General features: G+C 38.8%; 2 protein-coding genes across 2 annotated transcripts; both read left to right on the top strand.

The window, feature by feature from the left end:
- Positions 1–1,429: 1,429 nt before the first annotated feature.
- LOC116503859 (methyltransferase-like protein 7A) lies at positions 1,430–9,606 on the top strand. Its single transcript, XM_032210540.1, has 2 exons — positions 1,430–2,032; positions 8,312–9,606. The coding sequence occupies exons 1-2, from the start codon at positions 1,541–1,543 to the stop codon at positions 8,546–8,548; spliced, it is 729 nt and encodes a 242-aa protein (XP_032066431.1). The 5' UTR covers positions 1,430–1,540; the 3' UTR covers positions 8,549–9,606.
- A 6,950-nt stretch (positions 9,607–16,556) lies between these two features.
- LOC116503675 (methyltransferase-like protein 7A) lies at positions 16,557–26,031 on the top strand. The gene is made up of 2 exons (XM_032210242.1): positions 16,557–17,104; positions 24,693–26,031. Exons 1-2 carry the CDS (start codon positions 16,613–16,615, stop codon positions 24,927–24,929), a joined length of 729 nt encoding a protein of 242 aa, XP_032066133.1. The 5' UTR covers positions 16,557–16,612; the 3' UTR covers positions 24,930–26,031.
- Positions 26,032–27,908: the final 1,877 nt, after the last annotated feature.

The raw sequence follows: 27,908 nt of genomic DNA, 5'->3' as shown, positions 1-27,908 counted from the left end.
ACAGAAGCAGTGGCAAAAAAAAATAGATTTCCCCACTGCTCCTAACATATATATATATACATAAATGTATTTCTGTGCAAATTTTAATCCAGGAAAATAATATCCAGTTTTAAGTAGTTTTGGAAGCTATTATCTGTAAACCAGTCAAAACCAGCCATTTGGAAAATATAGGTAAACATATACAACTATGTCATGGTTGTCCTAAAATAGAGTGATATCGATACTGTCCTCTGGTCTTTAAAGGATTGCCACATAGTGGGACAGAAAGGTTGAGAATTGTCCCAGAAGGAACAGAAACTACTAGAAAGAATCGGTTCAATTTATGAGGAAGTAGATTTTGGGTTGACATTAGGAAAGCATCCTAATGGTAGAAAGCTGTTCAGTAATGACAGAAAGTGTCTAGGGACATGCAGTATTCTGCTTTGTTGAAATGACTGAAAGGCTCTCTGTCAGGAATGGAAAAGCAGTGGCTTCCTGCCTAGGGTGGCAGGTTGTCTACGGATCAATGGGTTGCCTTCCATCCTATTTCATTCACCCAACATCCCTTGGCATAGATTATATGGTGACTGGTTGAAGAACACTTTGACAATCTGTTTGGCAGAGAGATAGAAAAAAGTGACTTCTGACTTTTTTCAGAGCAGTAAACTACCCCCCAAAAAATGATGACCTCAACTTTTTGCTTTACATTTCTAAACATTTGAAGCTGTTTCAAGAACAACAAAATTATTCTTACCATCAAAACCTAAAACCAAATTTCATTTTTTTTTCAATTTCAAGCATAATCCCTGACACCATCAGAAAGAGATATATTAAAGAAAGATATGAAAAATATATTTTGTGGATTGATTTAAACCCTGCCAACACTGTAGACAATTGGGAGGCAATTCATTACCTGGGCCAGTTTAAAATTGGAGGTTGGACTAGAAGACCTCCAAGGTCCCTTCCACCATGGGAACAATTTGCATTTTAAATCAAATTCAAATGTTGTAAATTAATACCCACTGGGTCTTTTTTTTTTCAACACGTGATTGGTAGTCCCAAAGATGCTTTTTCAGGTGGCAACTGGACTTTCTTGTTTTTTCTTTGAAGTTGCTTCACATCCAAGAAGCTTCTTTAGCTCTGACAGATAGTGGGGAATGGAAGGATTTATACTCCTTGCAGACAGCTGGTCATTTGCATCCCAGGGTCATTGAAGGACTTGGAGGTTTATCTGTGTCCTCAGGGTCACTTGAGTATTGCTGCTGGTTCCTGTAGTCTTCAATCTTCCTCTGGAAATCCATTCCTACTCCCACATCATTCAAAGGGTGTTCATCCCAAATTGCATAGCTAAAAGATTTTTTTTTAAGTGTCAGAAAGAGTCGCTGTCGCTTTAAGAAAGAATTGGAACAGATCCGAACTGAAGACCGGATGTAGACGTTTTGCTTACGATACGCTATTAAAAGAACAGGGAGTACTAGGGACCGGTTAAGGGAGTATTTAAAACCAAATCAGTGAGGGAATCGGGCAGGAAAGGGTTTTTTTCCCCCTAATCCGGGCGACGATGCTGGTTCTCATCTTCCAACAATGCCTGAAAATCCTCGCCTTGCCCATCTATGTGCTTGCCTATTTTGGCTTATGGGATCCTATTTGCAAAAAAACTTTCCCATTTTTCATGAAGAAGTTGACCAAAAGCTACAATAAAAAACTGCACAAGGAAAAGGAGAAGCTGTTCCAGAACATGCGGGACTTTGCTGATGCCTCGGGAAAGCTCCACCTGCTAGAGATTGGCGTGGGCACCGGCGCCAATTTTCAGTTTTATCCCCCCAACACTCGCGTGACCTGCGTGGACAACAACCCCAACTTTCAAAAATTCCTCCTGGAGAGCATGGCTGAGAACACGCACCTCCAGTTCGATAATTTTATGGTCGCCTCCGCCGAGAACATGACTTCGGTGTCGGACAACTCTGTGGACGTGGTGGTTTGCACGCTCGTGTTTTGCTCTGTGAAGAGCACCCAGGCAATCTTGAAGGAGGTCCTGCGAGTGCTCAGACCCGTAAGTCAAAGGGCGAAGAGGGAAAGTTAACTCTGGTCTGTCCACACACTGAATGGCCGGTGTGCATGCTTTGAAAATAATGGGCACTATGTAGGTGTGCATGCACACTAGGCAGGTGTGCCTGAGAGCAAGGGCTTTAGCTCCCACCAAAACAGCACTCCCTCTGCTGCTCTTCATGCTGCTGATTTTCGGGCTTAACCTAAACGGATCCCTTCTTAAGGCAACCTCACCTTTCCTGCCTACCTTGCAAACATTTTCAGACTGTACAATAGCTTTGATGTGAGTAAATGGCAGCAAACCTCAGGCCTGAGATAGGATCCTGGTTGGTACTTAAGTGAAACCTCTCCAGAAAACATTAGGGTGAAGCTAGATTGAAAAGTTAAAACAACATACCATATCTGTGCAAGGACAAACCACTTTGGAGTGGTTTCCAAAAATGCTCTCCTCAGGTGGAAGTCTGCATGAAATCATCAGGGATCAATTTTGATTTGGAGGAGACTGGAGTAGGAACCAGAGTAGATCAAGCTGACACTGCAGCAGGAGGACAAGGAGGGTTACAGAAGGAAAACATTGGTTTGTGTGTGGGGGGGGGAGAGAATTATGCTGGCACAGCACAGGCTGTGCCCATTTGGTTAGGTCTGCTGTGGCACAACCCTACTTTGGGGTGGGTTGGCTAGTCTCTTATCCTACAGAAGCCTCTGTACAGCATGACAACTCTGTTCTTCTGGTGATAAGAAGCACAAACACAGGCTGGGGATAGAATGCAGTGCAGCGGCTTTGGGATGATGGATGGATGGATGGATGGATGGATGGATGGATGGATGGATGGATGGATGGATGGATGGATGGATGGATCCTTTCACCATTTCTGCTTGTCAAGATATGAGACTTATTTTATTCTCTCTGTCATTCTTTTGAAATTTTGGTGATTGCATCTCAAAATGATATTATAAATTTAAGAAGAAGCAGATAAAGGCAAATAAAATGAACTTTAAAAGAAGCTCTAACATTTGATACTTTTTAGGATAGAAGAAAAGGAAAATAGGTAAACAATTAAAATTGTGAATCTGTATATAAGAAGTTATTACAAAGGAGAATTTGTCTTTTCTCATAATAAAGGTATCTAGAGTGAATGCAGCCTAACTGAATATTCACGATAAGAAAGTAGCATTTTATAGGGGAAAGAATTGAGAGAACATATGAGTTAGGGGAGGGCAATTCAAATATAAGTTGTTAGACACATTACAGCTTGTTTCTCCTTTAATAGGACTTGTTTGACTTTATGGTTGAGTTTATCTCTTTATTCATTTAGCAATAAATAAATTGGCTTTCTTCATGTATCTTGCTGTATTGAGTTCTAATCCTGTCTTAGCCATGAAAGAGCTGGGTGACTTTGGGTCAGTCACTCTCCTTGGTCAACTGACCTCACAGGGTTGTGGACAACATAGGAGGAGAAAAGTGTGCTTGGATGTGTACTTTGGCTTGAATTATTTGTTAAAATAATGGAGGGTAAAAGGTAAAAGAATAAATTATTCAAATTTTGAGTTTATATGCTGAAATATGTTGAACTGGTTCAGCTACTTAGTCAATCATTAATAACTAAATTGCATTCCAGCTTCATTTTGTCTGTATACTTAATTATTGCCTCATGTTCCCTTCTTCTTGTTGTGTCATATCCATCATCAGATGTTGGCGATCATTTGACAATCCTATTTTGATCAACAGCTGCACGAAAATGTACTGCTGAGTTTTGTCCAAACTAGTCCCTTAGATTTTGAAGCCATGATGTTCTTCTTCTCCCTGGACTTCATTTGCCTTCATCTTTCCCTAGAGGATTAAGTGAAGTATGGCGTTTTTTTCTGGGTATCACGTCACATATCCAAAATATTCCCTTTTCCCTTTCCCTTTTTAATGGTTTTGATTATTTCTCTTGGCTTTCCCAGGCACCTGATCACTTCATTTCTGATTTTGTCAACCCAGTTTATACCCGTCTGTAAATCCACACTTCAAATGCTTCTAGTCTCTTCAAGTGGCTTTCTGTCAGAGGCTACCATATTTTTCAGAGTACAAGACGCACCGGAGTATAAGACGCACCCAGGTTTTGAAGAGGCAAATTAAAAAAAAAAGTAGGTAGGTAGATAGAGGGAGAGAGAGGGAGAGAAAGAGAGAAAAATACAGTAGGTAGGTAGGGAGAGAGAGTGTGCAGTTAGGTAGGTAGGTAGATAAAGGGAGAGAGAGAGAGAGAGAGAGAGAGAGAGAGAGAGAAATACAGTAGATAGGTAGGGAGAGAGAGAGAGAATGTAGATAGGTAGGTGGGTAGAAGGATAGAGAGAAATAGAGAGAGACAGAGAGAGAGAAATGCAGTAGATAGGGAGAGAGAGGGTAGGTAGGTTGGTAGTTAGAGGGATAGAGAGAAAAATAGAGAGAGAAAAGTACAGTAGATAGGTAGAAACTTTGTTTCTGCTGGCACAGCACTTGAACAATGTAATTCTCATAAACCACACTAACTAAACAGTTTTCCGAAAGGGGGAAGAATTTTTTTTGCATTCTGCAACCCTCCCAAAAACGGCCTGTTTTTTTAAAATGCATCAATAGCCTTGGGGAGGGGGTCAAAATGAGCAAAAAACAGCCTGTTTTTCACAAAAATGGGCTGTTTTTGTCAAAAAAAATTGCATGCATAGCCTTATGGAGGCTTATAGAGTGCTGCTGGGGGCCGGGAGGGCAAAAAATGACACGTTTTTCACTCATTTCTACCTTCCCCAGCACCCAGAAGATCTCTGAAAGCCTGCATAGGCCATTTTGTTGAAGGGGCGGGACTTCAGGAGGCAAAAATGCTGTATTCGGTGTATAACACGAACCCCGATTTTCAGTCTCTTTTTAGAGGAAACTTATACTCTGAAAAATACGGTAACTCTCGACTCCATAGAGCAGAATAGAAAAGATGTAACATCTGACAAACCTGATTTCCAATCTTAGGCTTATGTCATGCAGAAGACCTTTTTCATTTTGATTGCTGTTCGAGCTTTTTCTATTCTTGTCTTTACTTCAGTGGTCATGTCCCAGTTAAATTAGGACCGAGGTATGTGATCCTTTCAACTTTTTCTACTGGAATTCCTTCTGAATTTATCGCTGGTAAATTAATAGGTTGTTTGCTCATGATCATGATCTTGGTTTTTGAGGTGTTAAGCTTCAAACCGTATTTTTCAGATATTTCTATGATTCTGTTGATGAGGAGCTGAAGGTCTTCATGCTTACTGGCAACCAGAACTGTATCATCAGCATATCTTTAATTGTTGATCCAAACACTGTTTACTTTTAGGCCAACATCAATGTTTTCCACTGCTTCATTGAAATTTGATGCACAGTAGTTATTAAACAATAGCAGAGACATCCCTGTCTGACCCCTCTTCATATTTCTGTATCATCTGAGTATTTTTGGCCTAGTCTCACATTTGCAACCTGCCAATATAAATTATTACTGTATTTGGATGTCTTTGTTATCTAGTATCAAATGCTTTTTCAAAATCAATGAGCCACATGTAAACACTGTGACAACAGCACTGTACAAAAACTTGAATGCTGAATAGGGCATCTTGTGTATCAAGATAGTCTCTGAAATCAAAGTGTGTGTTACTTAGAAGCTCCTCAATTTTGTTGCATATTATTGTATGAATTATTCTCGGGAATATTTTTATGGCATGACTCATTAAGCTTATTGTTCTGTATCCAGTACATTTCTTTGCATTTATTTTTGGGGGGGGGGGGTTGTCACAAAGCTTGACACAATCATTTGGTATCTTTCCTATTTCATATATTCAATTGAAGAGGTGCAGTAAAAATTTCTTCCCATTGTCTTCCTGTGGCTTTTCTTGTTTTTGTTATTTTTATTGCATGCTCAACCTCCTCCATAGTGATGTTATTCTTTCCATATCAATATCATCCCTAGTGTCCTCAATGTGTTCTTCAATGTATTCCTTCCATCTTTTTAGTTTTTATCTTCATCCAAGATAATTTTCCCATCGTCAACTAAGTTGTTGGTTTTCTTTCTGTAGAGCCTCCTGCTTCTTTCACTTATTTTTGTAAGTTGAAATTATCATACTTCTGTTCCGTCTCTTCTATTTCTTTGCATCTCTTTGCAAGCCACTTTTCTTTTGCCAGTGTAATTTTTCTTCTAATTTTTTTCTGCAATTCATTGTATTTTTCTTTGTTTTTATATTTAGAAGAGCTTCTTTCATCCATGAAATGAAGAATTTCATCCGTCATCCACTGTTGTTTCTTGTGGTACCCCTCTCTCTGTTTTGAGTTTGTTACCTCTATTATTGCATTTTTAAATTTATTCCAGTTCACTTCTGCATCTTCATTATTTAGATTGTTGGTTTCTCTTAAATGAATTTCTAGTTCTTCTTTTATCTTACCTCCATGTTTAATGATGAAGTCACTGTCAAATCTTGGTTTAGGAGGATTTGGGTTTTTCATCCTTTTTAGTTTGAGCCGGAATTTCAGCAAGTAGTAGATTACATCTGCACCACTGATTTTACTGAGTTTTTAAATCTTTTGTTTATTGTAAAGTAGTGGATTTGGTTCCTTACTGTATTATTTTGTGTATTTGCCGGTGATGTCCAAGTGTAGAGGCATCTTTTTTGTAACTTGAAAAAATTATTCATCATACATTACCTATGTTCCTTGCAGAACTCTACAAATTTGTCATCTCTACCATTTCTGATTCCTAAGCCAAAGTTTCCAACTACAGGAGTATCACTTCCTTCTCCCACTTCTGCACTGAAGTCTGCTATGAATATTATGGTGTTACCTTTTAGGGTTTTCAGTACACTGCTTATACCTTCATAGAACTTCTCTAAATCCTCTTCATCACTGTCAGCCGTGGGAGCATAAACTTGTATAACATTCATATTTACTGGAGTACTATTTATTTGGATCATCATCATACTATCAGATACAGCAATAAAGGACTTGATGCATTTATTTACAAGATTGTTTACAATGATAGCTACTCCATTTAGATGATGTTCACAATTTTCACCATAGCAGTAGATAGTATAATCTCCTATTCTACACATTACATTTTCAGGCCAGCACATTTCACTCACTCCGAATATAGAGATATTGTATTTCGACATTTCTTTGATACTGTTGTGTGTTTTCCCAGATTCATATAGGCTTCTCAGATTCCATTTTCCAATTCATAGTTTGGGGTTTATCTTTTTTTCCCTCAGGTTTTTTATTTTTTATGTTTTAAATATCGGTGTTTGAACAGTGTGGTACCTGAGTATCATGCATTTCATACAAGAAAATTAGTAATCATATTTGTTTCATTTAACTAGTTTATTTAATACTAGTAGTAATACACATCTTTATATTAAATTTTAATCTTTCATTGTTTAGTTGTTCAATATTCCAATATATTATTTTTATACCGATCACCCTATCCTAATTATCATACCTTTTGATATGAATAAAATATTATCAGTCATATTTGTTACATTTAACAAACATATAACTAATATGAATACTAACATTTATATTACATTAAGATCTTCCATTATTGCTTATTCAACATGTTATTTGGTTATTCAATATTTCAATATATTGTTTTTATATCAATCACCATATTCTACATAATACAACTGAGACTTTATTAAACATATTTGTTACATTTAGCATACGTATGCATAGTCATATGGAATTGTCATTTTTCAATTTTTGTTTAGTCAGTAATTCTATGTATTGTTTTTATGCCAATCCCTATATTATTTATGGGGGTTTATCATGCTTCTAGCGGACCGGAGATTCTGAGCACGGCTGCCCCATTTAAGGGGCACCCGTAATTGGGGGCGTTGTTAGGTTTTGCCACCATTAATATGATTTTCCTGGAAATATATAGTGTAGTTGTCTTCCCTTTGCTTTCTACACCCTGTGTACATGCTGTTCAAGTGGTTCCCACTACACCATGTGCTATCCTTCTGAAACCATTCTGACCAATGTGGTCTCCGCCTTCAGTCAATACTAATGAGCCAGCTGCCACTCACCAGGTTGGGAGGTATTTGATTCCCTTAAACCCACCATTAGAGCACAAAAATCCATACTGGGTAGTGGGGGAGGGGGGCAATCCACCACTCAGGGATGTGCTTTGTGGGCTTCCAGGCTTCCCCAAGAGTTCATATCCCCAGGATGTTATATAACAACAATCTTGATTACAATGTGAATTTCAAAGCATTCTGTTTTATATTATTCTTTATTGTATCATTTTACTTTTTCCAGGGTGGTGCATTCTATTTCATGGAACATGTAGCAGCTGGCAGATCAACCCGGACCTACTTCTGGCAACAAGTCTGTGACCCTACTTGGAGATATATAGCAGATGGATGCTCCTTGTTAAAAGAGACCTGGAAAGATTTGGAAAATGCGGGGTTTTCTAAACTGAACTTAGAACACATCATATGCCCATTGTTACTCAGTATAGTTCGTCCCCATATTTATGGATACGCTGTGAAGTAATTTAAGGGAAAGCATCTTTCTCTGAAAATCAGATTTCTGACTTTAAGGAATTAAGAGTGACAATGCATACACTGCAATAAGAAAAGAGTTCCTCTATTCTATACAATTTGGAGTGGTGAAAGGCTCTTAAAAGTTCAAGCAATACTAATCCTAAATCAGGGGTCTCAAATTTAAAGTCTGGGGGCCTGATCAGGCCTGCAGACTCCTTAGATCTGTCTCATGGGGCCAACCTGGAAACAGAGAAGGACTGGCCTCTGGTACCTTTTCCAACAAAAAATGGAGCTTGGGAGAGCTGTGCACAGCCTCCTCGAGCTCTGTTTTTGCTGGCAGAGGGTTGCGGGAGGCCATTGCAGCCAAAAATGGAGATTGGAAGCCCGTTTTTGCTGGCAGAGCGCCCTCGCTGTGAGTGACGTTGATTTGGCCATGCCCCCCCCCCACCTCCCAGGTCAAACATCCCTGATTTGGTCATCACCTCTGACCTAAATGGGTACTTTGGATTAGGTTTGGAGAGAGGACATAGAAATGGTAAAATTAATATAAAATATTAATATAAAATATTTTTATATAAAATATAAAAGAAAAACAATCCTACTAGCAAAAGACCATGTTGGCGTTAAAAAATCCCACCACCATTTTGCTGTGGGATCACTCAGTCCACCATGTCAGTTTCCCAGGAAGGAAAGCTAGAGGAGGCCTGTGTTTGAGTATCACTCGCAACCTGTGTGGAGTTCTCTAAGAACAAACTGGTGATGGACAAAGCTCTAACTTAAGCACAAGCAGAGCAGGGAATCTTGCTTAAATAATACTACAGGCAGACTTTGTTGGCCTTTAGGAGAGGCCTACGCAAAAAGATTTTTCTCTGCTTCTTATCCCCTGTAGTTGTAGAGCGGGTAAAACTCTGAATATGTTGGCATGGGATTAAACTGAAAGCCAAGGCTTAGAATGTAGACACTGGTAATGTATCAAAGCTTGCTAACTGCTGAATTGTGTATTATTTTCTTGTTTTACTATCATGCTTTTCATTTTCAATAAAAAACGGCTTGGTGTTTTGGTGGTTTTTTGCTTTGTTTTTTTGCTCTCTGGTGAACCTTGTCATGTGACTTTTTCTGCATATGGGAAATGCAAATATCAGGACTCCTGAGGTATATTGTGGGTTGTTTAACTAACCATGGAATAATCACTTTTAAGTGGGGGCTAAGAAGAGGTGTGTTGTTAAACCTTAATCTGATAACTACCACATTTATAGAAACATTTTGGGAAATCAATTTGGCACATTTATTTAGTGCCAACTCATCCTATTTCTATCATTTCTATATATCAGCCCTGCCCCTGCATCCCGTTTTTGCAAAAAAAGGGGTGAAAAACAGGTCATTTTTGCCTTCCCCATCCCCCAGCAGCACTCTGCAGGCTTCAGCAGGGCTGGGAGAAGGCAAAAACACCTCCGTTTTTGTGAAAAACAGTCTGTTTTCCACCCATTTTCCACAGAAATGGGGGTGTTTTTGCCTTCCCTCAGCCTTGCTGAAGCCTGCAGAGTGCTCCTGGGGTCCAGGGAGGACAAAAGCTTTTCTTACTCACTTCTTCAAAAACCTGGTACATCTTGTACACTGGTGGTTCTTATAGTCCTAAAAATACAGTATATGCCCTACTATAGATGTCCTACTATAGGGACCAGGACACTGCTCCCCTCTTGGTGGCCAACTAATGGAAAGTAGTGGTTGCAGCACAAAGAATCTTCCCTGTTGATGGCCTCTGGGAGATTCCAGATTTCCAAAATCATAGCTTTATATGCCCTCAGCCTAGTGCTTTTTTCATTTTTAAAGTTTATTATACTTAAAGACTTGTGTAGAACAAAACAAAGTGTTTAGAAATAAAAGAGGAAGGATGGACATAAAACACAAGGTTTTAAAATATGTACAGAATATTACAGGAAAAAGAGGACTTGCCGTCCAGATCTGAAGTTCCAATGGTTGGCCACACATCACAGTCACATGACCACAATTCAGGGGTTTGTCAACACAGCTGCATTTAGTCCTTGTTCTTCGGTGTCCCATTTTCTAGGATTAAGCCTTTCTGGCAGATCAAAAAATAAGCCTTTGGAACTCTTACCCATGCTAGTTATGTGAGTTATTATAATACTATTAGTCCTACCATTAGAAAAATGAACTATTATTTTCATACAGGAGCACTATCCAGGTAATCCTTGATTGATGAGTGGTTATTTAGCAACCGTTCAAAGTTACCATGGATCCACCTAAGGGCTACTTATGACCTAGATTAGAAGTTAGGACAGTCCCATCCCATCCATGGGGAAATGACCAAACTTTGGGAGTTCGGCTCAGAACTCATATCTGGCTGTGGGTAGTGTCCTGAGGTCAAGTGACTTCATTTTAGAACAGTTTTAACAAAAGCAAGCAGTTTTCAGATGAACTATTGGTTTGTTTTAATGACCATGGCAATTGCTTAATAACAAAAAAATATATACAACCCAAAAAAGTTGTAAAACCATTTTATAATTGTCAGGACTTATGGTCTGGATGCATAAGCTCCATTATGATCGTAGGTTGCATACTACAAGAGGTGGTATTCAGCAGGTTCTCACCAATTCAGAACCAGTAGTGGAAATTTTGATTAGTTCGAAGAATTGGTAGATACCACCTCTGACTCTCCCCGCCCCCATCTATTCTCTGCCTCCCAAGTCCCAGTTGATTGGGAGGGAATGGAGGATTTTGCAGTATCCTTCCCTTGCCATACTCACCAAGCTACGCTCACCAAGCCTTGCTACGCCCAGAGAACCAGTAGTAAAAAAAATTAAATCCCACCACTGCATACTTCCTATATAAATGAATGAATATTGGATTGTTGCTTCCTGAAATTCTTGTGTTATTGGCTAATTTGCAAGATGGATACTAAAGAAGGATGTTAAAACATACCAGGGCTAAAACAATCAGCCTCAGATTTATTTAAATTGTTCCCATTAACTTACAGCACCAGGCGCACTTCCCTCATTGCCAGAGTGAGCCCAAGTGCCACAGGCAATCTTTGGAATTTGGAATTCCACTCATAAACAGGTGGCTCTTGGGCAGCTTTTAAAACCCTGCAACCTCCCTCCCTCCCTGAGCCATTTAGTTTAGGCATCAGCAAGGGAAGGTTACACATTAATGAGGATTAAGAATCAGGTGTTTGGGGGCAAATGTTTATAATAAGATGGCCTGATGACAAGAATACCAGACTGTGATTATAAAAACCCAGCTGCCTTTTTTATCTGGTAGTAATTTCCAAGCTTATCCATTAATATACTAGAATATACATATATAGCAACAGCAATAGCAGCAGCAGTCAAAATGAAATACTGTTGATTAAATCCACTTCAGGATGATCACCTCTTTATTAAACATTTTAGGCTACAATCTACCATGCTTGTCTAAGGTGCTGGCCTAGAAGCCAGGAGATGTTGAGTTCTAGTCCCACTTTAGTCTTTAAAGCCAGCTGGGTGACATTGGGCCAGTCTTTCTCAGTCCAACTCTCTTCACAGGGTTGTTGTTATGGGGAAACTAGAAGGAAGCAGCATTATTTATGTTCACTTGACATCAGTGGTGGGTTCCAGATTCCATTCTAACTGGTATGATTGGAACGGCCCCAGTGTCAACCACATCGACACGCGCAGCACACGCACACATGCAGGCGCCTGTGACACTTCCACAAGTCTCCGCAATGCTCCAGATGCTCAGTGCCAAAGGCTTAAAGCACAGGTAAGGAGCTTGGATGGGCGGGTGGGCCCTCCGGAGCACTGTACTGGAATGGTATCTGGTGCTCTGGTACACTCATACCGGGACATACCGCCTGCAACCCACCACTGCTCGACATATATATATAAATAATAAAGGTGGGATAAAAATCTAACAAATAGATAAAAATAGATTGAAAGATATTTGCTAGGCTGAGAGAGTATGACTGGCCCAAAGACAACCACCCAGCATCTTTGCCCAATGGAGGCAAAGATGCTGCTCCTGATCCAGCATCTTAATCACTCCCCTAACCAGTGGTGAAATCCTTTCGGTTTGGCCCAGTTCGGCTGAACCGGTAGGGAAGATTGTCCTTGGTTCTGGAAACTGGTAGTAAAAAGAAAGCTTCCCAGGATCGCGCAGCTCAGCTGTGAGCCCTGTGATTGTTGGAAGCTTTTCCCCCACTTTTTAAAGCATTTTTTCCTGCTGGTTCGGGTGAATTGGCAGGAAAACAATGCTTTAAAAAGTGCGGGGGGGGGGGGGAAGCTACCAATGACCGTGCGGTTCACAGCTGATCTGCACAATTGTTGGAAGCTTTTTTTCACCTTTTAAAGCATTTTTTTCCTGCCTGTTTGGGTAAATAGGCAGGAAAAAAATGCTTTAAAAAGTGTAAAAAAAGTTCACCATGCCCACTCCAGTCAAATGACCCCTCCATCAAGCCACGCCCACAGAAGCGGTGGCAAAAAAATTACATTTCACCACTGCTCTAGCATATATATACATAGACATATATATGTGTTTGTGGTCAAAATTTAATCCAGGAAAATAATATCCAGTTTTAAGTAGTTTTGGAAGCTATTATCTGTAAACTAGTCAAAACCAGCTATTTGGAAAATATAGGTAAACATATACAACTATGTCATGGTTGTCCTAAAATAGAGTGATATCGATACTGTCCTCTGGTCTTTAAAGGATTGCCACATAGTGGGACAGAAAGGTTGAGAATTGTCCCAGAAGGAACAGAAACTACTAGAAACAATCGGTTCAATTTATGAGGAAGTAGATTTTGGGTTGACATTAGGAAAACATCCTAATGGTAGAAAGCTGTTCAGTAATGACAGAAAGTGTCTAGGGACATGGAGGATTCTGCTTTGTTGAAATGACTGAAAGGCTCTCTGTCAGGAATGGAAAAGCAATGGCTTCCTGCCTAGGGTGGCAGGTTGTCTACGGGTCAATGGGTTGCCTTCTATCCTATTTTATTCACCCAACATCCCTTGGCATAGATTATATGGTGACTGGTTGAAGAACACTTTGACAGTCTCTCCCAAAGGTGCTTTTTCAAGAGGCAACTGGACTTTCTGGATGTTGTTGTTTTTTAAATGTTTCACTTCTCATCCAAGAAACTTCTTCAGCTCTGATTGGATGGTGGGGAATGGAAGGATTTATACTCCTTGTAGACAGCTGGTCATTTGCATTCTTTTAGCAGGTCATTAAGGTCACATGGAGGTTTACCTGTGTCCTCAGGGTCACCTGAGTGGTGCAAATGGGTGTGGAGCCTTCTTGGAACTGTTGAGAGGACTGTGTGGTAGATTGGAGATAAATGATGTAGTATCCCTCCATCTCTATTGAGAGTGGGCTGTTCAATTTTGACACTGATAGCCTCTTTGACCCCTCTTTCAAACCAAAATGTGGACTTTGCTGCCTTCAAAAGTGTGGCTTTTGTCTTTTGAATGCAGATGGACTGCTGAATCCTGATGTGTTTGTTCTCCTATGTTATGCCATGCATTTATGAAGAGCATCTGAAGGAGGTGGACCTACTAAGGAAACCAATGTCTAAGGGGCTGCCACAAAGAAGACGGAGTCAACCTATTTTCCAAAACACCTGAGGGCAGGACAAGTAATAGATGGAAACTAATCAAGGAGAGAAGTAAATTGAACTAAGGAGAAATTCCCTGAGAGTGAGAAGAATTAATCAGTGGAACGATTTGCCTCCAGAAGTTAGGGGAGCTGCAACAGAGATTTTAAATCTTTTAAAAAGAGATTGGACAACCATCTGTCTGAAATGGTATAGGCCCTATACTATAGGGTTTCGTGCTTGAGCAGGGATAGGACTGGAGGACCTCCAAGGTCCCTTCCAATTCTGTTATTTTGTTCTGTTCTGAACCTACAGTACCTCTCTGGCTTTATTAAACAGCTTCTCCGATTCCACTTTGCCACTTATTTTTCTTAAATTGGTCTAGACAACAAATTTTCACAACAAAATAATTAATGGAATGCCTAGATACATGAATAAATCCAATTTCTTTTTTAAAATCTTTTCTGAAACTCTTCTCTGTACCACTGCACCTCCTGTTGAAAGAAATGTCCTCCTGGGTTCAGCTCCAAGTGGGGAAGAAGACACTGGAGACATGGAGACTGCTTGGAAAGATGGTTTATTGTTGGACAGGGCCACATGGCTTGGGCCCTGACCAGAAAAGGTGATCATATGTTTCAATGTTGATGAAGAAGAGAGAAGGAGAAGGCTGAGGAAGGGGCTTGCTAGGCTTTTTATACCCTGTTTAGTACCACCTCTCTGTTTCCTGTTCCTGTGTACGAAATGTATTCTGATTGGTTGTCAGACTCCCATGGTGCCATGCAGGGGGCTACTCTCTAGGCTGTGATGAGTTCTCAGATGCCATGTGGAGAGTTGAGTAATATCCCTTCCCGCTACAGCTGCAGCAGAGAAGTCTTTATTATGTAAAGTGGGCTAGCCTGGCCTTCTTAATGGCCCATTAACTGAGATGGGCCAAAAGCTAGAGGCAACTATTCTGTCTTTTAAAACATGTTTCTTTTCACATCCAGAGAAATATTCCGCCTTTTCAATATTTCCTAGGATATTTCATTTTTCTGGGAGAGGGCTGGATGATAACTTCCCACACTCCTTTCCCCAGTTTCTCTATCCCCAAGTAGGATACATATTTTCAAAATTACTTTTACAGGGACCATATAGCCTATATTATAAAGGATAACCCTTATTTCATAGAGCTGTCTTTTACATTTAATTATTATTATTTTTGCTCTAGAATTTTCTTTTGTAAAGCTAAGTTTTCAATGCACACAACACACACGCACACACACACACACACACACAAACGTCTGAATGTGTTTCTCATTTGTCAATTTTTTAGATTTGTCCTTTATTTTTTTTTCTAAGAAAATATTGTCATTTTATTTTTGGGCACAACTCCAGCTTCCTTAATTCTCAAACATTTCCGCTCTCAGTTGTTTCTCAAAAAAATCTGCAATAAGAACTATCGATGTTAAAGAGACCTAATTTCTTTCTATTTCATATGAATTTTATGCTATTAAAGTTTATTATTTAAAAGTACAAGAAAGAAACAAAAGTTAGAAAGCTAAGGGAAATAGGTCTGCAGAGATAGAAAAAAGTGACTTCTGACTTTTTTCAAAGCAGTAAACTACCAAAAAAAATGATGACCTCAACTTTTTCCTTTACATTTCTAAACATTTGAAGCTGTTTCAAGAACAACAAAATTATTCTTACCATCAAAACCTAAAACCAAATTTCATTTTTTTTCCAATTTCAAGCATAATCCCTGACACTTCATCAGAAAGAGATACATTAAAGAAAGATATGAAAAAGATATTTTGTGGATTGATTTAAACCCTGCCAACACTGTAGACAATTGGGAGGCAATTCATTACCTGGGCCAGTTTAAAATTGGAGGTTGGACTAGAAGACCTCCAAGGTCCCTTCCACCATGGGAACAATTTGCATTTTAAATCAAATTCAAATGTTGTAAATTAATACCCACTGGGTCTTTTTTTTTTCAACACGTGATTGGTAGTCCCAAAGATGCTTTTTCAGGTGGCAACTGGACTTTCTTGTTTTTTCTTTGAAGTTGCTTCACATCCAAGAAGCTTCTTTAGCTCTGACAGATAGTGGGGAATGGAAGGATTTATACTCCTTGCAGACAGCTGGTCATTTGCATCGGAGGGTCATTGAAGCACTTGGAGGTTTATCTGTCTCCTCAGGGTCACTTGAGTATTGCTGCTGGTTCCTGTAGTCTTCAATCTTCCTCTGGAAATCCATTCCTACTCCCACACCATTCAAAGGGTGTTCATCCCAAATTGCATAGCTAAAAGATTGAAAGATTTTTAAGTGTCAGAAAGAGTCGCTGTCGCTTTAAGAAAGAACTGGAACAGATCCGAACTGAAGACCGGATGTAGACGCTTTGCTTACGAAAGGACATTAAAGGAAGAGGGAGTAGCAGGGAGTATTTAAAGCAAATCAGTGAGGGAATCAAGCAGGAAAGGTGTTTTTTTTCCCCTAGTCCGGGCGACGATGCTGGTTCTCATCTTTCAACAATGCCTGAAAATCCTCGCCTTGCCCATCTATGTGCTTGCCTATTTTGGCTTATGGGATCCTATTTGCAAAAAAACTTTCCCATTTTTCATAAAGAAGTTGACCAAAAGCTACAATAAAAAACTGCACAAGGAAAAGGAGAAGCTGTTCCAGAACATGCGGGACTTTGCCGATGCCTCGGGAAAGCTCCACCTGCTAGAGATTGGCGTGGGCACCGGCGCCAATTTTCAGTTTTATCCCCCCAACACTCGCGTGACTTGCGTGGACTACAACCCCAACTTTCAAAAATTCCTCCTGGAGAGCATGGCTGAGAACACGCACCTCCAGTTCGATAATTTTGTGGTCGCTTCCGCCGAGAACATGACTTCGGTGTCGGACAACTCTGTGGACGTGGTGGTTTGCACGCTCGTGTTTTGCTCTGTGAAGAGCACCCAGGCTATCTTGAAGGAGGTCCTGCGAGTACTCAGACCCGTAAGTCAAAGGGCGAAGAGGGAAAGTTAACTCTGGTCTGTCCACACACTGAATGGCCGGTGTGCATGCTTTGAAAATAATGGGCACTATGTAGGTGTGCATGCACACTAGGCAGGTGTGCCTGAGAGCAAGGGCTTTAGCTCCCACCAAAACAGCTCTCCCCCTGCTGCTCTTCATGCTGCTGATTTTCGGGCTTAACCTAAACGAATCCCTTCTTAAGGCAACCTCACCTTTCCTGCCTACCTTGAAATCATTTTCAGACTGTACAATAGCTTTAATGTGAGTAAATGGCAGCAAGCTTCAGGCCTGAGATAGGAGCCTGGTTGGTACTTAAGTGAAACCTCTCCAGAAAACATTAGGGTGAAGCTAGATTGAAAAGTTAAAACAACATACCATATCTGTGCAATGACAAACCACTTTGGAGTGGTTTCCAAAAATGCTCTCCTCAGGTGGAAGTCTGCATGAAATCATCAGGGATCAATTTTGATTTGGAGGAGACTGGAGTAGGAACCAGAGTAGATCAAGCTGACACTGTAGCAGGAGGACAAGGAGGGTTGCAGAAGGAAAACATTGGTTTGTGTGTGTGTGGGGGGGGGGGGAGAATTATGCTGTCACAGCAAAGGCTGTGCCCATTTGGTTAGGTCTGCTGTGGCACAACCCTACTTTGGGATTAGTTTGGCTAGTCTCTTATCCTACAGAAGCCTCTGTACAGCATGACAACTCTGTTCTTCTGGTGATAAGAAGCACAAACAGAGGCTAGGGATAGTATGCAATGCTTTGGGATGCTAGATAGATGGATGGAGAACGGATGGATAGATAGGATAGGTAAGATAGATAGATAAGATAGATAGATAATGCAGTTTGCAAAATGAAGTATCCAGGCCTTACATATTTGCTGTACAGAGAAAATTAGCAGTCATTTCCATGGGTTGAATAATTATTCTGTGCTGCATTCTGTAATCAAATAATAATCCAGCAAAGCCAGCATTATCTTCCAAATAGGAATTGTGGGTTGGTTCCTAGCAGCTGGAATATGACTAAAATTCAGATATTCTTAACAGGGTATTTGTCCAACTAGTTAGTTTTCCTTCAAAGAAACACATTGTTTATTGAACTTTATTGTTGCGTTTACTGCATATTGTCAGCTTCATTTTAATGCATCCTGACTATCAGGATCATCTGAAGAAGATATAAAATAAGATGTCTTATGATCTGCTCAAAGAATGAAGAGACTAGGGCAAACAGTCAAGAGTCATCCAAAATCAAGCCAAGGAACTAAAAATCAAAAAGCAAAGACAAATAGTGATAAGAGATGATCAAGCATAGCAAGAATACTGGGAACAAGTTTAGGAATGAATCACAACCCTCACAATGTTCCAATGCACTGGGTTTTTTTTTCCATAGGAAAAGATTCAATGCCGTTCCTTCTTTTGTATGAACCATGTCACGATTCAGGCATATTGCTATATAAGAGCAACTGATCCTAAGCAAGCTCTAATTTTATGTAATGGAATATTAAAATAACCTTGGAGACAGACAGAAGAGCCTATGCATTAAAATAATTAGACAATGTTTAGACAAAAAGCAGATGAGTCCCCAGAAGCAATGGGGACATGACAAACCTCCCTAGTTTCTTAGACTGGAAATATGTGCTTTCAGACATGCAAGGTTTTGTTAATTTAACATTACAATAAAGCTAGATACTTCTATTAACTTGGCTCCAAAATCTCCACTAAAAAAGAAAAATAACACCATACACCTGCTTGCTGCTGGACGTGACTGATGGGATAAGACCTCATCCCCGTCCCATTCATCTTTTAGCTCTCAGTTTTGGTTTTAGTACAGTTTTGAATAATATTTCAATCTGTGTAATTTTAATATTTTAATTATTTTTACTTGTTTTATAACTTATAAGCCACCCTAAATCACCTTGTAAGGGAGATGGGTAGCATAAAAAAATTAATAAATACACAGTGATGCTTATAATTTTGTGAACCCTTTTGAATTTTAATATAAATTCTAAACTTAGATAAACCAATTAAACAAGTTAAAAACATCATCCTTCCACCATTTCCGCTTTTCAAGATATAAGGCTTATTTTATTTTCTCTGTCATTCTTTTGAAATTTTGGTGATTGCATCTCAAAATGATAATATACAGAAAACTTAGGAAGATGCGGTGAAAGGCAAATAAAATGAACTTAGAAAGAGAAGCTCTAACATTTGATACTTTTTAGGATAGAAGAAAAGGAAAACAGGTGAACAATTAAAATTGTGAATCTGTATATAAGAAGTTATTAGAAAGGAGAATTTGTCTTTTCTCATAATAAAGGTATCTAGAGTGAATGCAGCCTAACTGAATATTCATGATAAGAAAGTAGCATTTTATAGGGGAAAGAATTGAGAGAACATATGAGTTACGGGAGGGCAATTCAAATATAAGTTGTTAGACACATTACAACTTGTTTCTCCTTTAATAGGACTTGTTTGACTTTATGGTTGAGTTTATCTCTTTATTCATTTAGCAATAGATAAATTGGCTTTCTTCATGTATCTTGATGTATTGAATTCTAGTCCTGTCTTAGCCATGAAAGAGTTGGGTGACTTTGGGTCAGTCACTCTCCTTGGTCAACTGACCTCACAGGGTTGTGGACAACATAGGAGGAGAAAAGTGTGTTTGGATGTGTTCTCCACCTTGACTTATTTATTAAAATAATGGAGGATATAAATAAAAAATAAAAATAAATTATTCACATTTTGAGTTTCATATGCGGAAATATGTTGAACTGGTTCAGCTACTTAGTCACCATCCTTAAATAAAAAAAGCCAATTCTGCAGTTTTTCTAGAACTTGAATCTCCTGTAAATCATTAATGGCTAAATTGCATTCCAGCTTCATTTTGTCTGTATACTTAATTATTGCGTCATGTTCCCTTCTTCTTGTGCCATATCTTAATCGGACGTTGGTGATCATTTTGGCAATCCTATTTTTATCAACAGTTGCACGGAAAAGTACTGCTGAGTTTTGTCCAAATTAGTCCCTTAGATTTTGAAGCCATGATGTTCTTCTTCTCCCTGGAACTCATTTGCCTTCATCTTTCCCTAGAGGGTTAAGTGAAGTATGTCATATTTTTCCAGGTGTCACATCACATATCTGCAATATTCTAACTTTCACTTTTTAATGGTTTTGATGATTTCTCTTGGTTTTCCCAGACCCCTGATCACCTCATTTCTGATTTTGTATATTTCAAATGCTTCTAGTCTCTTCAAGTGGCTTTCTGTCAGAGATTGACTCTCGACTCCATAGAGTAGAATTGAAAAGATGTAACCACTGTTCCCTCTAAGGTGCGCGCCTGCGCGGCCGCGCACATGACTGCAATACCCCGCGCAGTAGTTTCTAATTGCCGCACAGAGGCACGTGGGGCAGGTATCTGGACACGAACTACAGAGCGATCACAATCAAAACCTCCTCCAGCTAAACCTTTTCTACTGCAGTACATTGCCGCCCGACTTCAGGATTCTCTAATCAGTGTAGGTTGAAAAGAAAAACGGGAAAGGGATCTTAAAGATTTAAAACACTGGAGCAAATGCTTCAGAGGCAACAACAGTTTTCACGGGGAATTAGAACAGTCAGAGAGCCCTGCCTGGAGTTTTGCTCCTCCCCCCCCTTCAGACCTGCTGCGAGATCGGCTAATTTGCTATTGCCTGGGCTGGCTCTCCCTGGTTACATTTAGCAACAATGTAGCTCTTTTGAGCTCTTTTTCTCCCTCCTCAGCCCCGCCCGACTTCAGGATTCTCTAATCTGTGATTCTGTGTAGGTCGAAAAGAAAAAAGGAAGGGAGAGGGATCTTAAAGATTTAAAACACTGGAGCAAATGCTTCAGAGGCAACAACAGTTTTCATGGGGAGTTAGAACAGTCAGAGAGCCCTGCCTGGAGTTTTGCTCCCCCCCCCCCCTTTCAGACCTGCTGCAAGATCGGCTAATTTGCTATTGCCTGGGCTGGCTCTCCCCGGTTACATTTAGCAACAATGTAGCTCTTTTGAGCTCTTTTTCTCCCTCCTCGCTTCTCGGGGCTCCACCAATGGGGGAGCAAAGCCCAGCACCAGGCTTTGGGCTAACACAGGGATCTGCAATGTTGGCTGTTTTAAGACTGGTGGACTTCAACTCTCAAAATTCTGGAAGTTGAAGTCCACCAGTCTTAAAAGAGCCAGCTTTGCAGATCCCTTGGCTAACATGATTGATGCCCTCGGAGTTGGAAAGAGGCAAGAGAGCCCGGTCACATGAGTCATGACACACATCAGCTTTGTGACCACATTGCTGAGTAATAAAAATTCCAGTCCCACGTTGTAATGAAGGAGTACCTATATTTGATAACTCATTGGGATTTTCAAAGTCATTGAGAATATTTTTGCTTTTAATCTAATTAAACTTCCTATCTGTCAGTTTAAAATAGTGACTTCCATAGAGCAAACTAAAATCACTACTTTATAAACAAAAGGAAGGTTTTTTTCCTCTTATTTGGTTATGGTAGAGCCATTTTAACAATCTATTTATATTTGCAAGTAGTATGCAGTTTAGAAATTAGTTTTGCAGTAGTAGTAGGTTACTGAAACCCTCTGTACAGAAAGGAGCAAATTCCCACAAATTTTTAAACTATCAACAAGCATTGTTGAACATGCAGGCAATAAATCCTTGAGTTTACAAATTAACGATGGAAGAAAACTCTTAGATGTGAATGAGACTTTAATTATGGTGATTTTAATAATTTTACTCATTTAAAATAGCAAATTGCATATCATACATTCACAGACGCATACAGTGTATAGACAACTTTTGCAATTGAATGTTAACTCATTAAAATGAAGTATATCAAGTGAAATTCATTAAAATGAAGTATATCAAACATTTACTATTTTAATATTAGTAGTATTAAGTGCCATTTATATATTCATTTCAAAGCTCTTTTTTATTTAATCCAAAATGAATTTGAAAAGATAATTGTAATAATTGATAAACCCTAACCCTATAGGTACATCATCAGTCAGTGCTGATGTCAAAACGTAAAGCTGGAGTAAATGTTGTTACGAAGAAAAAGTGCAGCTGGAAGTTTAAACTAGAATGGTCTTGGGTGACATCTGTGAAAAAAATTCAGGTGCTCAGGCATGAAAATGTGCCGCTCAAACACTATACTTTTCCGCCCACACTGAAAACAAATTAGAGGGAACATTGGATGTAACATCTGACAAGCCTGATTTCGAATCTTAGGCTTATGTCATGCAGAAGACCTGTTTCATTTTGAAGAATGCTGTTCGAGCTTTCTCTATTCTTGTCTTTACTTCAGTGGTCATGTCCTGGCTAAATTAGAACAGAGGTATGTGATCCTTTCAACTTTTTCTACTGCTATTCCTTCTGAATTGATCGGTGGTAAATTAATGGGTTGTTTGCTGATGACCATGATCTTGGATTTTCAGGTGTTAAGCTTCAAACCGTATTTTTCAGATATTTCTATGATTCTGTTGATGAGGACCTGAAGGTCTTCATGCTTACTGGCAACCAGAACTGTATCATCAGCATATCTTTAATTGTTGATCCGAACACTGTTTACTTTTAGGCCAACATCAATGTTTTCTAGTGCTTCATTGAAATTTGATGCACAGTAGTTATTAGTAGTTCTGTATTCAGTACTCTGCTTTGCATTTATTTGGGGGGGGGGGGGTGTCACAAAACTTGACAATCATTTGGTATCTTTCCTATTTCATATATTCAATTGAAGAGCTGCAGTAAAAATTTCTTCAGATTGTCTTCCAGCAATTTTAAATTTTCTGCTGGGATATCGTCAGGTCCTGTGGCTTTTCTTGTTTTTGTTATTTTTATTGCATGCTCAACCTCCTCCCTAGTGATGTTTGGTTGTTATTCTTTCCATATCAATATCATCCCTAGTGTCCTCAATGTGTTCTTCAATGTATTCCTTCCATCTTTTTAGTTTTTCATCCTCATCCATGATAATTTTCCCATCGTTAACTAAGTTGTTGGTTTTCTTTTTGTAGAGCTTCCTGCTTTTTTCACTTTTATTTTGTAAGTTGAAATTACCATACTTCTGTTCCGTCTCTTCTACTTCTTTGCATCTCTTTGCAAGCCACTTTTCTTTTGCCAGTTTAATTTTTCTTCTAATTGTTTTCTGCAATTCATTGTATTTTTCTTTGTTTTTATTTTTATAAGAGCTTCTTTCATCCATGACATGAAGAATTTCATCCGTCATCCATCACTGTTGTTTCTTGTGGTACCCCTCTCTCTGTTTTGAGTTTGTTACCTCTATTATTGCATTTTTAAATGTATTCCAGTTCACTTCTACATCTTCATTATTTAGATAGTTGGTTTCTCTTAAATGATTTTCTAGTTCTTCTTTTATCTTCTCTCCATGTTTAATGATGAAGTCACTGTCAAATCTTGATTTAGGAGGATTCACTTTTTCATCCTTTTTTAGTTTGAGCCGGATTTCAGCAAGTAGTAGATTACATCTACACCACTGATTTTACTGAGTTTTTAAATCTTTTGTTTATTGTAAAATAGTGGATTTGGTTCCTTACTGTATTATTTTGTGTATTTGCCGGTGTTGTCCAAGTGTAGAGACATCTTTTTTGTAACTTGAAAAAATTATTCATCACACATTACCTATGTTCCTTGCAGAACTCTACAAATTTTTCATCTCTACCATTTCTGATTCCTAAGCCAAAGTTTCCAACTACAGGAGTATCACTTCCTTCTCCCACTTTTGCACTGAAGTCTGCTATGAGTATTGTGGTGTTACCTTTTAGGGTTTTCAGTACACTGCTTATACCTTCATAGAACTTCTCTAAATCCTCTTCATCACTGTCAGCCGTGGGAGCATAAACTTGTATAACATTCATATTTACTGGAGTACTATTTATTTGGATCATCATCACATTATCAGATACAGCAATAAAGGACTTGATGCATTTATTTACAAGATTGTTTACAATGATAGCTACTCCATTTAGATGATGTTCACAATTTTCACCATAGCAGTAGATAGTATAATCTCCTATACTACACATTACATTTTCAGGCCAGCACATTTCACTCACTCTGAATATAGAGATATTATATTTTGACATTTCTTTGATACTGTTGTGTGTTTTCCCAGATTCATTCATATAGGCTTCTCAGATTCCATGTTCCAATTCATAGTTTTGGGTTTATCTTTTTCCCCTCAAGTTTTTTATTTTTTATGTTTTACATATCAGTGTTTGAACAGTGTGGTACCTGAGTATCATACATTTCATACAAGAAAATTAGTATTAATCATATTTGTTTCATTTAACTAGTTTATATAATACTAGTAGTAATACACATCTTTATATTAAATTTTAATCTTTCATTGTTTAGTTGTTCAATATTTCAATATATTATTTTTATACCGATCATCTTAATTATCATACCTTTTGATATGAATAAAATATTATCAATCATATTCATTGCATTTAACAAACATACAATCTTGATTACAGTGTGAATTTCAAAGCATTCTGTTTTATATTATTCTTTATTGTATCATTTTACTTTTTCCAGGGTGGTGCATTCTATTTCATGGAACATGTAGCAGCTGGCAGATCAACCCGGACCTACTTCTGGCAACAAGTCTGTGACCCTACTTGGAGATACATAGGAGATGGATGTTCCTTGTTAAAAGAGACCTGGAAAGATTTGGAAAATGCGGGGTTTTCTAAACTGAACTTAGAACACATCATATGCCCATTGTTCCTCAGTATAGTTCGTCCCCATATTTATGGATATGCTGTGAAGTAATTTAAGGGAAAGCATCTTTCTCTGAAAATCAGATTTTTGACTTTAAGGAATTAAGAGTGACAATGCATACACTGCAATAAGAAAAGGGTTCCTCTATTCTATACAATTTGGAGTGGTGAAAGGCTCTTAAAAGTTCAAGCAATACTAATCCTAAATCAGGGGTCTCAAATTTAAAGTCCGGGGACCTGATCAGGCCTGCAGACTCCTTAGATCTGTCTCATGGGGCCAACCTGGAAACAGAGAAGGACTGGCCTCTGGTACTTTTTCCAACAAAAATGGAGTTTGGGAGAGCTGTGCACGGCCTCCTCGAGCTTTGTTTTTGCTGGCAAAGCACCCTCGCCGTGAGTGACGTTGATCTGGCCATGCCCCCCCCCCCCAGGTCAAACATCCCTGATTTGGTCATCACCTCTGACCTAAATGGGTACTTTGGATTAGGTTTGGAGGGAGGACATAGAAATGGTAAAAATAATATAAAATATTAATATAAAATAATTTTATATAAAATATAAAAGAAAAACAATCCTACTAGCAAAAGACCATGAGGGCGTGAAAAAAGCCCACCACCATTTTGCTGTGGGATCACTCAGTCCACCATGTCAGTTGCTGTGGCCACACATCACAGTCACATGACCACAATTCCGCTGTATTGGCAACACAGCTGCATTTAGTCCTTGTTCTTCGGTGTCCCATTTTCTAGGATTAAGCCTTTCTGGCAGATAAAAAAATAAGCCTTTGGAACTCTTAGCCATGCTAATTATGTGAGTTATTATAATACTATTAGTCCTACCATTAGAAAAATGAACTATTATTTTCATACAGGAGCACTATCCAGGTAATCCTTGATTGATGAGTGGTTATTTAGCAACCGTTCAAAGTTACCATGGATCCACCTAAGGGCTACTTATGACCTAGATTAGAAGTTAGGACAGTCCCATCCCATCCATGGGGAAATGACCAAACTTTGGGAGTTCGGCTCAGAACTCATATCTGGCTGTGGGTAGTGTCCTGAGGTCAAGTGACTTCATTTTAGAACAGTTTTAACAAAAGCAAGCAGTTTTCAGATGAACTATTGGTTTGTTTTAATGACCATGGCAATTGCTTAATAACCAAAAAAAATATACAACCAAAAAAAGTTGTAAAACCATTTTATAATTGTCAGGACTTATGGTCTGGATGCATAGGCTCCATGATGATCATAGGTTGCATACTACAAGGGTGGTATTCAGCAGGTTCTCACCTATTCAGAACCAGTAGTGGAAATTTTGATTAGTTCGAAGAATTGGTAGATACCACCTCTGACTCTCCCCGCCCCCATCTATTCTCTGCCTCCCGAGTCCCAGCTGATTGGGAGGGAATGGACGATTTTGCAGTATCTTTCTCTTGCCACACTTACCAAGCTACGCTCACCAAGCCTTGCTACGCCCAGAGAACCAGTATTAAAAAACAATTGAATCTCACCACTGCATATGTCCTATATAAATGAATGAATATTGGATTGTTGGTTCCTGAAATTCTTGTGTTGTTGGCTAATTTGCAAGATGGATACTAAAGAAGGATGTTAAAACATACCAGGGCTAAAACAATCAGCATGAGATTTATTTAAATTGTTCCCATTAACTTACAGCACCAGGCGCACTTCCTTCATTGCCAGAGTGAGCCCAAGTGCCACAGGCATTCTTTGGAATTTCACTCATAAATGGGTGGCTCTTGGGCAGCTTTTAAAATCCTGGTCGCAGGTACACCGCATAGTCCCTGATCGACCCAAGGGAAGTGCTTCTAACCGGCGGCAAACAGGCAGCCCCCAGCTGACACAGTCAGAGACAGCCCTGGAAAGAAAGAAGAAGTGAAAGTGTTCCATCTGGTGAGGTTCTTTTTTTTTTTTTTTTTTTTTACTTTTAGAAGATTGCCCTAAGAAACTTTTTTTAAAGCTAAATTAGTCCTCTAAGTAAGAACAAAGCGGCGAATTTAATCTCTATTGGACTGCCTTTGAAAGTTTTTTGCCTTTGCTTGTAACGATGCTTTGTGGATTGAAGTGATTGCAACGTTTCCTGTTTTTCCCCTTGAGGTGAATGGACTGATCTTTTTTTCTCTATTCTTTTTACTACTTTAATCTTTTTGGCTTAAACTAATTTTTTTTTTACTTTAATAAATTTCTCCTTTTACTTGTTATAAAATGATATTAAAGATACTTAAGAAAAAAGTATTAAAAATAGTTGAATCTGCCACTTGGAAGCCTAAGTCTGAAGTTTTTTTCTGGTTGAAACAATATATCCTTTGTTCATTCCTATTTGACTACGCTGACTTTGCAACAGAAGGGTTTGGAACTTGTTTTTAAAACCTAATAAAGACTCAAGGACACAAATAGTGTACTTTTGGTGCTTCTGAAAATATTTTGGCAAGTGTAGGAAAAAGAAAGAAAAAGATAAGAACCCTTCTACTTTGAAAAACACAAAAGAACTTCTGCTTAAGATTTAAAATAAAAATAGATATATTCTTTAAAAAAATTTGACAGGCTAGAGTGGCAGCAATTATCAAATTCTTCTTTTTCTTTTTCTTTATATTTTTTTCACTTTGAAAAATGGAGCAATACACAGATGAAGAAAACTTGATAATCCAAAATATTTTGGCTGGAATTCAAAACATCTTAGAAGGACTTGAGAGATTTGTTAAGAAAATGGACAGACTGTGGGGTATCACAGAAAAAGATGATGAGTTGGAGCCCCAGAAATTAAAGAAGAGAATGAAAATACAGAAAACAGATAAGACATCAGATGAACTTATTAATGGAGTAAATGTGAGTGAAGGCTGAAAGAAAGGAAGCTGGAAAAGTGACTTTGATAATTTGGTGCTTCAGTCCAAACTCCAAGATACAGGAGAAAAGGGAAGAGCAGAAAAGATGGAGCTAATAAGACAAATCTATCCAGAAATAAGTTTGACAACCAAAGTTAAGCTTACGTTAATAACAACTCAAGGGCAACG

The sequence above is a fragment of the Thamnophis elegans genome, chromosome 2 (assembly GCF_009769535.1).
Source record: "Thamnophis elegans isolate rThaEle1 chromosome 2, rThaEle1.pri, whole genome shotgun sequence".
NCBI classification, from domain to species: Eukaryota; Metazoa; Chordata; class Lepidosauria; order Squamata; family Colubridae; genus Thamnophis; species Thamnophis elegans.
Note: the sequence above shows the minus strand (reverse complement) of the source record. Positions and strands in the feature narration are given on the sequence as shown.

Excerpts from the sequence above, each read along its gene's own strand:
- LOC116503859 (XM_032210540.1), top strand. The coding sequence starts at position 1,541 with ATGCTGGTTCTCATCTTCCAACAATGCCTGAAAATCCTCGCCTTGCCC. Across the intron at positions 2,033-8,311 it reads TCCTGCGAGTGCTCAGACCC|GGTGGTGCATTCTATTTCAT; the intron begins GTAAGTCAAAGG and ends TACTTTTTCCAG.
- LOC116503675 (XM_032210242.1), top strand. The coding sequence starts at position 16,613 with ATGCTGGTTCTCATCTTTCAACAATGCCTGAAAATCCTCGCCTTGCCC. Across the intron at positions 17,105-24,692 it reads TCCTGCGAGTACTCAGACCC|GGTGGTGCATTCTATTTCAT; the intron begins GTAAGTCAAAGG and ends TACTTTTTCCAG.